The sequence below is a fragment of the Ambystoma mexicanum genome, chromosome 9 (assembly GCF_040938575.1).
Source record: "Ambystoma mexicanum isolate Mex_15411 chromosome 9, UKY_AmexF1_1, whole genome shotgun sequence".
Lineage (NCBI taxonomy): Eukaryota > Metazoa > Chordata > Amphibia > Caudata > Ambystomatidae > Ambystoma > Ambystoma mexicanum.
This window is the reverse complement of record NC_090931.1, coordinates 908,033,560-908,046,718: the sequence shown is the minus strand read 5'-3', so window position 1 is coordinate 908,046,718 and position 13,159 is coordinate 908,033,560. Positions and strand designations below refer to the sequence as shown.

At 43.9% G+C, this 13,159-nt stretch overlaps 1 protein-coding gene across 2 annotated transcripts in view; it reads right to left on the bottom strand.

The window, feature by feature from the left end:
* The window catches only part of FTCD (formimidoyltransferase cyclodeaminase), a 212,007-nt gene that overhangs the window by 24,304 nt on the left and 174,544 nt on the right, over positions 1-13,159 (bottom strand). For both annotated transcript variants that reach the window (XM_069616046.1, XM_069616045.1), the window contains exon 11: positions 9,988-10,031. In XM_069616046.1, coding sequence (XP_069472147.1) covers positions 9,988-10,031 — 44 coding nt within the window. The remainder of the gene's footprint in view (positions 1-9,987; positions 10,032-13,159) is intronic.

The window sequence follows — 13,159 nt, the reverse complement described above, 5'->3', positions numbered from 1 at the left end:
CACTATTAATCAGCAAGTGTGAAAATTTGGAAAAGAAGATTAATATCCAATCTCTGATCATCCACAAGAACATGCGTGGATGCTGTCATACTAGCTGTGGTGGGATGCCATGCACATCCCCAAGTAAAGGAAACCCACTATCAGGTTCTGTATTAAAAGGAAAAAAAAAAACAGAAGAAAAAAAAAAACAGCAGCACGCGATTGGCACCTGTCCGCCATGTATTTATGTATGGTCGTAGGTGCTCCCGTGGGCCACAAAAAAGCAGCAAATCTTTGTCAGCACAAGAGGCTACAAGTAATACCCATGAATGTAGCCCTGCTGTTGCTCCCTCAGACGTAAGTGCAGTGGCGAACCCTGTACTAACGGTTCTGCCATCTATGGCAGAGGAAGTGGAAGTAGTCGTAGTAGAAAATAGGCTCACAAACACCTAAATCCACCAAAAACCAACAGAGTAAAGCACTAAATAGAAATGCCCATTCAAAAAGCTAGTAATCATAAGATACCTGACAAACAACCCACCCTACCCGCAATATGGGCAAATCCGCAGAGTATCGAAGTGGCAAATAACAAGATGCAAGAAAGTATCAATCCTATAGTATCTGGAATGATGATACCGGCCCTGCAATTAGTGCAACTGTATCAAGTTCCATCCTCGACACCGCTGAATAGATCAGCCGTGCTATGCATATTTAAGTCCATCGTCCCGTTGAGAGTTATTACTTCTGATGACATACGCATAGTAGATCAGGCTGTAATAAAAGATCAATTCATAACAAACATATCTTTCATAGTAGAAGCTTCTCTGAACTATGTATTAAGCTTTGAAGCCGACTTTTTAAGGTTGGGCTACAATATTCTGCGTGTCGAAATTCCTTTACACAAAAATGAAACCGTAATACCACCTAGCATATCTAATGGTGACAAGCAAGTGCCCCAAAATGGTGACCTACTTCCCACATCAGCTGTGCCTAACCCCAATGTGCAGAAAGGAGCCTCCAACTTGGGAAGTGTACCGCTAGATCCTAAAGATTCCCTAGCGGCAGCACCCACTAATAATCCTGATGGTTACTGGCAGTGGTTGCCAGTGGCATTTAAGGCTCATTTCCTCGCTGAGCCACAGTGATGCGACATGGTGGATATGCTCTTTTCCTGGAACACCAGAGGGCATACCCACCTGTTCGACATTGATGGCTTGATGAGTAAGATGAGCATATTTAGTGTGGTTGCACTGCAGGAAACCTGGTTGTTAGCTGAGGTACAAATATATGGCAGGAGCACAGTTCATCAGATAGCCACTCAAGGTATATTAGGCTGCCCAAAAGGTGGCCTTCTTGTATCTGTGCAACCTCCATGGCGGATAGTCAAACTAAACCAGTCATCTGAGAATATCATGGTTACAATGCTGTCATTATCATCTCTTGATATCTTGCTGATAAATGTATATGATCCGCCGAACATGGCAATGTCTGCCGTGAACATCAAGATAGTTGATGCAGTGTTACAGAGATATAATCATGAAATGCCGGTGTGGTTAGTGGGTGACTTTAATGGGAAAATTGGTCATCTCCCTCTCACAGCAGACTGTTCCTCTGAGTTTGCCTCTGTGGCATTGCCCATGATGAAATCTAATAAGCAGGGTGCAAAATCTTACTCCATGTTAGCGCCACATGGGATAGTGAAATTGAATGGATCGACACCTGGTGATCATGATATGGCCTTTACTAGAATTGAGGGTTGTTCGGCCTAAACAATTGACTATGCATTATCAAACATAAAAGGTATACCATACATAAGGAATATGAGCATGGTCACTAGATATGAAAGTGATCATGTCCCGTTGTGCTGGCTCTTGAAGTTGCCACGGCAGTCTAAAACAGCTGTTGATTATGATGGAAATGGCCAAATATCTCTTAATGAAGATGGGAATCGTATTCGATGGCATGAACGTAACATTGACGAAGCAGATACTGTAGTGTCTGCCCTGCTACTAAGTTTCATACAAATTGGTTCTGGTGGTGAGAATGAAGCGGAGGCCATGTTGTCGAATTTCTCAGATATGATATTGAAAATAAGAGAAAAGGTTGATGAAAGACGGTCACATTAGTTGTGCGGAACATACTAACCTCCCAACTAAGCGTCGAGATGGATTTGACACTGCCATCAGTGACGCCAAAAAAAGGTTGCGAAAAGACATACAAATGATTTTAGCTGAGAATGTTCCCTGCACATCTTCACTGGTTGTCCCCTCACTAATTAAAATGGCTAAAATGAATTATAGGAAATGGTTGGCACAACATAAACTAGCGTGTGGTGCCAAATTATGGCAACAAATTCAATTACTGAAAAAGCTAGAAATGGTGATACCGCTAGTATATGGAAATTACTCCAACACTCACAACACTTAACTGTATAACAGAAGAACAATGGTGTAGCCATATAAGTAGCACCTTGGGTCGCTCTGTCGCCAATGCCAACATTCTTAAAATCCCATCTGAGCATGCGTCTGCCATGCCTCTATATTAGACATAATAGCGAGCATCACAAAGTAAAAAAATTCAAGAGCCGCAGGGCCCGACGGTGTGTGTAATCTTTTAATAAAAAGGCAGCCTGAACTTTGGGCAGCTGCTTTACACTTATTGTTTACACAGATGGGTGCCACTGGATCGATTCCCCACTCTTGGCAATCTAGCCATATGCTAACAGTACACAAAAAGGGTGCGTGGGATTCCCCGAATAACTATAGTGTGCTGGCTATGCTCGATACATCATCCAAGATTTTTGCTCGAGTCCTTTTGCAGGAATTAAATGTATGGATTACTGACAAAAAAAAAAAAAAATTACCACCTAACCAAATCGGATTCCGAAAAGGATCGGGCACAGTGCACGGCCTGTTATTATCCATTGCAGTCGAACATGCTTGGCTAAAAGGAAATTTGGACATATACTGCGCATATATCGATTTCTCTGCAGCGTTCGACACGGTGCCGAGAAACCGTTTGTGGCAGAAGTTGCATAGTTGGGGAATTCCATTGGGTCTTCTTCGGATGCTTATGATTCGTCTAAATGCCGAAGGTAAATTATCTGCGACCATGCCAACAACAAGCAGAGTAAAACAGGGGTGCATGGTCGCTGCAGTACTTTTCAACCTATACCTGGCAGACATGCAATTGGCACTCCATCTTAGTGCAGCGAACCCTGTGAAGATCTCAGGTGTAATTGTCGGTTGGCTAGCATATGCGGATGATCTCATCTTACTGGATTACACTCCTGCTGGTCTCCAGCATATGCTAGATGCCCTTGGTACATATTGCTCTGATAATGGCCTACAAATTAACATCGATAAGAGCAAAGTGATGGCATCCACAAAAAAAAGAAAACCAAAAAAAATGTGTGGCAACTGAATGGTAAAAGAGTAGAACAAGTAACATCCTATAAATATCTGGGTGTTATTGTGGACAATGGAATGAACACTGGTCATCTCTTCAGGATCGTTGCACTATCTCAACCAATGCCCGGAGCATACTTATTGGCAGAAATTGCGGCTACTCTATCTGCAGTACGGTCTATATATACAGCAAAAATTAGAGCCATACTATTGTATGCAATAACTATTTGGGGCCATAACATCATCAGGTCGGTGGAGCGGTTTGAGGCTCGTTTGCTACGCAAACTGTTCCGCCTACCAGCCAATACAAGTGTGGAGTAGATCTACCTAGAATTTGATCTGCTAGGGATGCCATATGTATTCACCAGCCATTGTGTGTTAAACTATGAGAAGTAAACCGCCTGAACATGACCACCATAATTGTTCCCCAGGTCGCTGCCCTAATGAGACTTGACGGGACTGCCTCGTTTGGTATTATGGACAAACTAAAAAAGTTACACTCAAACTGGATTGGTGTATTGTCTACACAAAGAAAACTTAGTATTCTCAGCATTAAGTCGACACTGAAAAGAGTAATGAAAGAAATATGCTATGAACAACAGTTAATCAACCTTGCCACTAAATCAAATAGTGGATTTTACTGTCGAGAACGCATCACTAGAAGTTGCGCACCAGGCTATATTAATGCTTACCCAAGCCCGCAAACTGTCCGGCTATACCTTTTACTTAAATTTAATAGATCGGTGGCGCTCGCAACACAAGGAGCACAAATGGGGTTACCCCGCACAAAGCGCATGTGTCGCCTGTGCGGAAATGAAACAATGGAGACACTACACCATCTACTGATTATGTGTGAAAGTCTGTATGCTGTGCGGTATAAACACATGAAGTCCTATAACAATCATTTCGAACCAAGAGAAATAGAAACACTGTGGCCCCAATTTCTGCGTGGCAATGACCTAAATTTGATATATTTCACGACTGCTTTTTATAGACAGATTGTACTGATTTTACGTTGTATTGACTGATTCTATCATGTAATGCACTGAATTGTATATATATGAATTATGAGACATGTGTTTGATTTTAACAATGGTGATGTATTGTCAATCGTGTTATACAAAGCATTTGTTTTGCTATATGTATAAAAATAAACTTGAAACTATGGAGTTTTTGAAGGTTAGCTGGAAAATGACTTGTGGATGTATATCTTATTGCTAAGTCCTGAGTTTTACACCAGTCTCGTTCTTGTAGTTTTAGCTGTTTTTGTTGGATTACTGACTAGTTCCTCTTGCGAACTTCCAATTTCCTTGAGGCATGCCAGGTTTTATCTTCTAGTATATTGGGGAGTGATTCGCCCACAAAACTAGCAATAATACTTAAGAGCTACCATGATAATGAATAAGTAATTGTTAGGGGAATTTGATTAAGGGGCTCACATTCCAATCTTTGCATAATTTAAAAATATGTTATATTGCTAATGGACGCATGGCTTTTGGCTTTTCATTACTAAGGCTACCGGTCATGAGATTTACTGTGTAAAATCCATACCAGATTCCAGTCATCCCATCACACCAGCAAGCCGGCCAACTGACGACCTCCAAGTCCAGTTTCAGAAATAGCTGGAGTTTAGGCCTTATTAGAAGCTTAGACTGAGATTACAAAATGCGACACCTTTGCCTTAATCCACATGCGACCTTCGCAACCCATACAGATGTGTAACAAACAGACTTAAAGTGAGGCCCTAATCAAAGGCCCCTCAATAGTCCCCCTTCAAGTGACGATAACCTGACGGATCCACCTCTGCTTTAGCAGCTTAAAATCAAAAAAAGCTATGCGAGTTTGTAAAAAAAAAAAAAAAAAAAAATAGCACTGCAATTAAATAACTACCAGCCACCTCCGCTTAATGACAGTTTAGCCAGGTGACAGTCCACGCGATAACTGTACCTACAGCCATTGTTCATGAGCTACCTGGTAGCGCAGTTAAGATTGCTGCCAAAAAAGCATGCAAAGCTGCAACATGTTCAACGCTCAGAGTTGATCAACATCGTATCAGTCTCATCTCCCCAGAAAAGTTGATTAAATCAAGCGGGCAGTGGAGTAACTTTGCTGAAAATGGTAGGGGGTAGTGGGGAGGAGGAGCGGGCAGACATGACATCTTAATGAAAGGGGTCCCTGCAAAATGGTGTGCCACAAAAGTTGGGGGGGGCGGACAAACACTCTTGACCCCCTTAACCCCCAACATTACACCCATGGAAGCAGATCTGGTTGAATAGTGGAAATCCTAGATATTTGAACATGTGCCTGACTTTAGAGGGAAGTGTGCATTACTGCCAGATTGAAGGGAGATTTACTATTGCCTGTTGACAAAGGTAAGAGTATTGCATGCTGCAAAGGTAAGAGTATTGCATGCTGCATCCTTTGATTTATTAGTACCAGTCTGTCTGTAAAGTAAATGAAATCCACGCACCACTTGGTGCGTTTGCGAGCCTTACCTCACACTAATGCAGATCACGTTGCAGTCTGCATCTCGCGCCGGTCCACAGCACTGTTCCCGTCCCTCACGAACTTGGTCAGGCCACCATGGAAAGGGAGAAGGGACTATGTATAGTTCCTTCTTCCTCTTCCATGGTGGCCATTTTTTTATTTACATTTTTCTTCATTTGTTTTAATGGTCACCATGGAAAGGGAGAAGGAACTACCTGTACTCCCCTGTCCTGGTCCATGGCTGCCATTTTCTATGTTTGCCATGGCTGCTGCAGGAAGTGAGAACGGACTGCGTTTTCCAGTCCGCGGTTGCAATTTGTTTTTTGGATGTGACACGCAAAGCATCTTGCAACCAAAAATAAATAAACAAACACCTTTAGTACCCCAGTCTAATGGGTCATGATACTAATGGCAATAAGTGCCTTGCCGTGGGGAGGGGCATTACTGCATCAGGTAATGCCCCCGGGGCCTTTGTCAAGGCCTAACCATAACTATGGGCCCTGGAGGCATTACCAGACATGGTATTACTCCCCCCTCCCAAAACCCCCTCCAACGGGTGTTCTTGCCTAATTATGGTTTTGTAGCAGACCAAAAATACTGATGAGCAGCTTCCGAACTGGGGAGGGGTGAGGGGGAATAAAATCAATGGTTATTGATCCAATAAGGCACAACCCTATTAATGAGCTATTGGCTATGTGTTCACTGACTTTAACTGCTACACTGGGGTGTCCGTTCAGTGCAGTAGAAATCCTGCGCCAAAAGGAAGTCTCCACCAAGCCTGTTGATGCATATCCATATAGGTCTGCTGCACCATCTGGCTTCTCACGTGTATCTCCAAGTATTTACTGGAATGGTCCTAGCAATAGGCTAGTCCCTCTCTTCAGTACTTACGTTGACTGGACACCCAATGGTGGCACGTCGCACCTACCATGAACATTTCTCTGAATTCTATTCGTTCACCAGGGCAACAATCTATAATGTCAATGGTGCATCTGAAAGGTCTACCATTAAGGCCCCGGATGTCGTGGCAGTTCAGTACGAAGCTTTGTACTTTGCCATCGAGGATTCAACTCACGTTCTATTTATCTGGGAAAAACGTTTACATACGAGACGTCAATGCTTGAGAAGACATTTTATTGTTGACAATATTAGGCTCATCTCTGATCCATTGAATTTTCTGTTGATTCGCATTGTTATCCATTGATGCGAGTATATTATCACCTAAGCGCATTGCAAGAACATTTAAAGTCTATATTCTTATTTTATTCCAGTCTCGCCTCCAACAGCTGTACTGTAAATTTTAACTAAGACGGTTTTAATGTATTTTGGACTGTATTTTATTTTATTTATAAATTTCGAGAACCAAAATAAAGTATCTCAGTACTGCAGTTTTTATTTTAATTATCTATAGTTGCAGCAGTAAATTAAAACTCAGAGGGAGGACCGCATTTCACTCCCATTAACCCATCGCCACTCCCCTCCCATAGACGCCCACCCCCCTCCAAGTGCTTGTCAGAAATTTCATACAACACCTGGCAGACAATTTGCACGCAGTAAAAGTCAGAAACTTCTTATGTGGAGAGCTGGTTGAAAATGTAGTAATAAAACCTTTAAATCGGGACTGGTGCAGGCGGAGGTGATAAATAAAAGCAGTTTTCCTGAATATTTCACTAGCCTGCTGCTCGAGTGGAGAGAGTGGAGCGAAAGATACATGGCAAAGCAAGCATCTGAATTTTATGAAGGCAAACACACATGTGCCATCGGAAAAACTTTTAGGGAGTGCAGGCATCGGATATCTGGGTGCACCTTCTCAGTACTCTACAGATTGGGTGAATCATAGGGTGCACTTATAACGCCTTCCCCCACCCCCATGTCTTTGACCCATGAAGCTGCAGATAGCGAGCAAGGGGGAACATTTGCAAGGTTTGAGCAGTAGCTTGCTGAGGAACGAGCAGGCGCCGATTGCTGCTTTGCTGGGCAGTTGCCACAGGTGGATATCAGATGCAGGATATGCCGTGTGGAAAACAATCTAGAAAAAAGGCCAACAGAAAACCAAGAACTAAGCTGCACCGAAATAGAAAGTCTAGGAGTTTCCGAAAAGCTCCCCATAAAAGCCAGTCTGGGGTGCTCAACATAAAAAAAAAACGTGGCCTCTACTGCAGGAGAGTATTACATTCTCACAACAGGTGGCATGCCATTTTTCCCAGAGCCTTTAATAGCAACACCGGGTTGCCAGAATTGAGAAGATTTGGGTTTAAGCACCTTCAGCACAAAAAGATTCCCAGCATTCACTGTCAACTTTAACTAATCAACTGAAAAGACTCCTCGGCCATCTACTCCTTCAGGGAGCTTTGGCTAGCAAGACCTCCAAGCAACTGGAATGTGTGTGTGTAGTGGGGGTGGGAGGGGGTGGGGTGCTGGGAGTGGGGACAAGAGTTGAGCAAAAGCCACCCCCTAAATGGAACCATATGACGTTCCCATTATGAAGTATTGGGGGCACTGAGAAGGTTGTGGTGGGTGAGCAGAATCCATACTCTGGAGTACAGATCATGCAGTGCAGCTCCTACTGGGAAAGGGCTCCTGCCAAATTGAATTCAACCCATAGTGGGCATATTTTGCGACCGTCCGTTCTCAACTCAACCCCTACCATGCACTTTAAAGAGGTATCAGATTACCTTAAAAGGCAACTTGAGTGCTTAAGGTCGCAAAATTGATCTTAAGCATTGAAGAAGGTCAATGTAAGCCTCTACAAGAGGGGCCATAATCACCCTTGCTTGGAAGGACTTGGGGAAAGTGGAAACATCCAATTTGGTTTCTCACTCAGTTTCTTTGTGGAATCGGTTTGATCGAGTGATGCAGAGTAGAAGGAGTCTTGCACTGGTTCTCAGTACATCTACCACAGCAGCTCAATTGCACCCCACAGTCCTCTCCTCTTGGAATCCCGCACCCCACCCACCCACCCACACACACGATGTATGGCCTTCCCAAAGAAGAACCATGGGTGGGAGCATCTAGACTCACCAGAGTCTACTCTGGAGACCAATAACCAACATGGGAACCCACGCTGCATTTAGGCAGAGCACACTGATTGCACCCACTGGCCACTAAAAGTTGAGGTTTCAATAGGCGGGCAAGAGCACTTAAGATTCTGGAGCTTAAATGGAATCTTATCTTACACCACAATGGGTCATTTGCACACAGCCTTAAAAAAAACACACCAGAATTCGTTCACTCCTAGTTGTACACAGCATCCACTTTAGCTCTCCCTCCATTCACTATTTATGCCCCAGGCCTTTACACTCTTCCATGGGTGGCGCGGGACTGGAATGCCACCACCCGAGTTTACCACCACTTGCTAGTGCCAGCATCAGCAAATAGACGAATATCTAGCAGTAGGTACCATTTAGCACTGGTCGAACATGTTCAAAACCAAATGGCCTGGCATTGAGGATGATGCATACGATTCCTACAAAGAAGGGTCACCAGACTAAGTCTAGGAAGAAGCCAACAAGATTGCGCAGAGTTGCACATTGAGATTCTTGTGCACATCAGGACACAGACTAAAGACCGTACTCAAAGAAAGACAATTCTTAGCCCGCCTGCCCCCATCCTTCACATAACCGCTTCCGCACCCCAATAAAGATGGAGCACCTGAATTTTCAGCACATGGGTTTAGGGAGCAAAGACCACCCAGAGACTGCACCACTTAAAACCAGTGCCTTGCCATTCTTCCCTCACTGGCTCCATGGCTGGTCGCTGGAAGAACCACATGCTCAGGACAATGCATAGACTTAGATGGCCAACATGGCCCATCAAGGCAGATAAGCCATGTTCCCCACATTACACATCTACCACATTCTAGACATGCATGCATTTTTTTAGGTTTAGAAGATGTATTCTGGGATGAACACCTTTGGAAGCTCGGTCATAGCACATGTATCAAGATCCTCTCCCAGCAGATGGATTATTGGATTTTCAGGAGCACCAGTTTACAAAAAAATCCCCAGCTATGCAAAAACTATGAATCTTTGAATTGGAACAGTACTTGATGGTTGCTTGAGTACAAGCAATGTTTTACTGTGAAATGATTAAGCAGCAAAGTAATAGTACAGACCTGGCCTTCTCCTCCGAGGTGCCCCGGGGCAGTTTCATTGCAGCCTGTGAGGGGAAAGAACAGTAGAACACGGTCAGAAGAGTACAGTAAATGCAGCCGACACTAGGACATACCCAGAGCCAATTGACCCACAGGCATATTTAAACAACTAATGAGTCCACACCATTTACCAGTAAATTGCGTGGTCAGTTGCATAAATAGATTAGGGGCATATGCCATTCACTTGGCAGCCAACAGGCAACCAATAGCATTTCAGTAATAAACGGGCCAATAAGCTACCAATGAAACCATGAAAGAAAATTAACAAACAAGTGCAAACAATGAGCCTCAAGCACCCAAAGACCAGTGATGTCCAAGCCCAAAGGCACCCAGAGGAATGTTGTTACACCATCGGTGGAAGCGCAAGCTGACACCAGATGCCCACTGGCTGTCTAGGTATGTATTCTAGTAGACTGCTTGAGCCACTAAAGTCTAGTATGCTCCAAGTCTTCCATAGCACCTCAAGTGATCAAATTACACATGTATCAGAATAGCACCACATACCCAGCCAGCTGCTCTGCATGAATCGATTCAGCGGCTCCGACACCAGCCCACAAAGTTACTTAGTGTTCACATTGTAAGTGTACCTTCAGAGTTACAAAGCCTGCAGTAGGGTTCGCTACAACATGCGTTACAAGGACTGACAAGTTGCTAGCTCTCCCGTTTTTCTGTCCAGGTGAAGTTCAGGGGGGATGCTTTTATTACGCAGGATCAAAAGTCAAGGGTTGTCACCCGTGCCAGCGTGAAGTTATGCCAATCTTGGCCTTAACATGAAACACCTGTGTATAGGCACGTTATAAATGCCATATCATAACCATAAAGGATCACTACAACCACTGCTTACCATTTAAAATTATAAAGTCACATTGATGAGAATAGGTTTGTCTCTGGTTTCATCGAACATCCTAGATCATACTTTAGGAGTTTAGTGGTGGGAATCTGTCATGTATATAGCACTTTATGCTGAACTAGCAGGATCACTGGCTCTAGGTTACTGCAGGAGTAATTTTCAAATATTTCAGGTGATGGGTGTCGAGTGGTGCGAGTAATGCCACCATCCGCATAGTGGGTAAATGCTCGCCTGGACTGTGACATTGTTAATTAAATGGAATGATGAAAGACCAACCTCAGGAAATGTGTGGAGCTAATCAGACATTTTCCTATGTCACACAGAGACAAACACATAGCGCTGTGTACTTTGGGTGGCCATAGCCTACAGACAGTCCGCCCTGTCATTTTCATATTTAGTTGGAATGCGACAGCAAGGAGTACACCAGGTCATCTCCAGGAAGGGGGTGGGGGGGGGGGGGGATGTGTGGAGGGCGGGGGCGGAGGTCCAAGCTTCCCCATGCCATGGCCAGCCTGATTAACAAAGGCTCCATGGATCCCCCCTGCTCTTTTGTTAGGCCCTGCAGCTGCTGGCAGTGAATATAACAATTAAAGGGTACATCTAACAGACCCACATGGGGCCTGGCTGCAGAGGATAAAGGAGTCAGGAAACCCAACAAACATTCATATTTAACTGTCAACCTGAAGCCAGCTCCCACCTTCAGTATCAAGGACACCGAGCTGGCATGTCTGGAACGGTTTATGGTAGAATATATATAAGGGCACCTGGCTATGCCCTGAAAAACCCAGGTGGGCATAGTTTAATAAACAAAACAAAATATTTCAGGTTCGGAGGTCACACCATCTGAATCAATAACCGCACGTGTTGCGACTTAATATATTTAATTAGCATATAAATGATAAAATATGGGGATAGAGTACCCAGGAGTATTGGGAAGACAATACAAGCAAGTATAACCCAGTGGATTGTACTGGGTTTAAATGGATAACAAACAAATTCTGCTGATATTGGACAACATATTAGGTTATACAGATACAATGTGAACAAAAAACCAAATTCAGTGAATATATAACAAACAAAACAATGCATGAATTGTGCACTGAACATGTGGTGTAATCGTCGACACTAAGGTGTTTAGGCCCAGAAGTGAGCTGTAGAATGCAGATGTGTGCAGGCCTTCATCAGGACGTATGATGGAGTGAATCGGAGTCCCAGGGTCTCTATCTAGAAGTGACAAATGGAGTGTGATAAGTAAAGGAGTAACCTCGAAGAGAAATGATTAAATAATTCATTAAGCGCAAAAAAGATGCTCGACTATAAGAACAAAGGATGCTTCATTTAAATGTGGAGCGTAAATCTTACCGAAGACTTATCCAGTACTGGGGTAAGTAAAGACATCCATCTTGGTGTGGATGACAAGCTGGCATGTGACTAGCCAGCGTGGAAACAGGTAAATGCTTGACGACATGAAGGATTCTATGAGGAACCAAGTTTCAATGACTAGTTTGAAAATGGTCGTAAACAGGTAGTCTTACCTCAAGCGGTAAAGACTGTCATTAAAGTATGATAAGTGCAGAGTCACCCACTTCTTAATGTGGCTGCAGCTTGTACAGACGGTCCATGAATGGCGAAAATCGGTGTGTGAAATGGCATGTCCTAGTTAGGCTGGCTGCTGTCATATTTGGAAAGCGAAAGCTCAAAAATTCACGCAGTTTATAACAGCACTTTTTGTTAAAAATATGTCCATAACATGCTGGTGGCAGCAGGACTGGATCGTGTGCTGAAAGGCAGAGGGCCGCAGCACGAAAGAAAAAGCTTTTGTTAACTTGAGTTCTCGTCTGGAGTTGCACGGCTACGGCGTCTCCGAGTGCGAGGACTGCCGAGTAGTGAAGCCATTACACCCTGGCAACCGCATGTAAAAATGGCCATGTTTTGACCTGATTGGACGGCATCAGCTGTTCCTCTGTTGGCGTGTCATCATTCACAGCATGAATGGAATGCTGCCATGTTGAAAAAACATGAGGAGGTCTCATATTGGGCCATGTACAGAAGGTCCCGGAACCTACAACCAAGGAAAAGGCAGCTGCCTGCAACACACTCCTCAACTTTAGGTTGCCTGCCTTAAAAGCAGCACAAACCCATTGAAGAAGCTGGGAGGAGTGCCTGGATGAGCATCTAGCAACACCCACCTTAAAGGACATTTTTGAGCCAGTCGCGTTCCTCGAGCTGAAACCGACTGCAACGCTGACTGTTGTCAAGCTGCAATCGCTTAAATCTGAGACA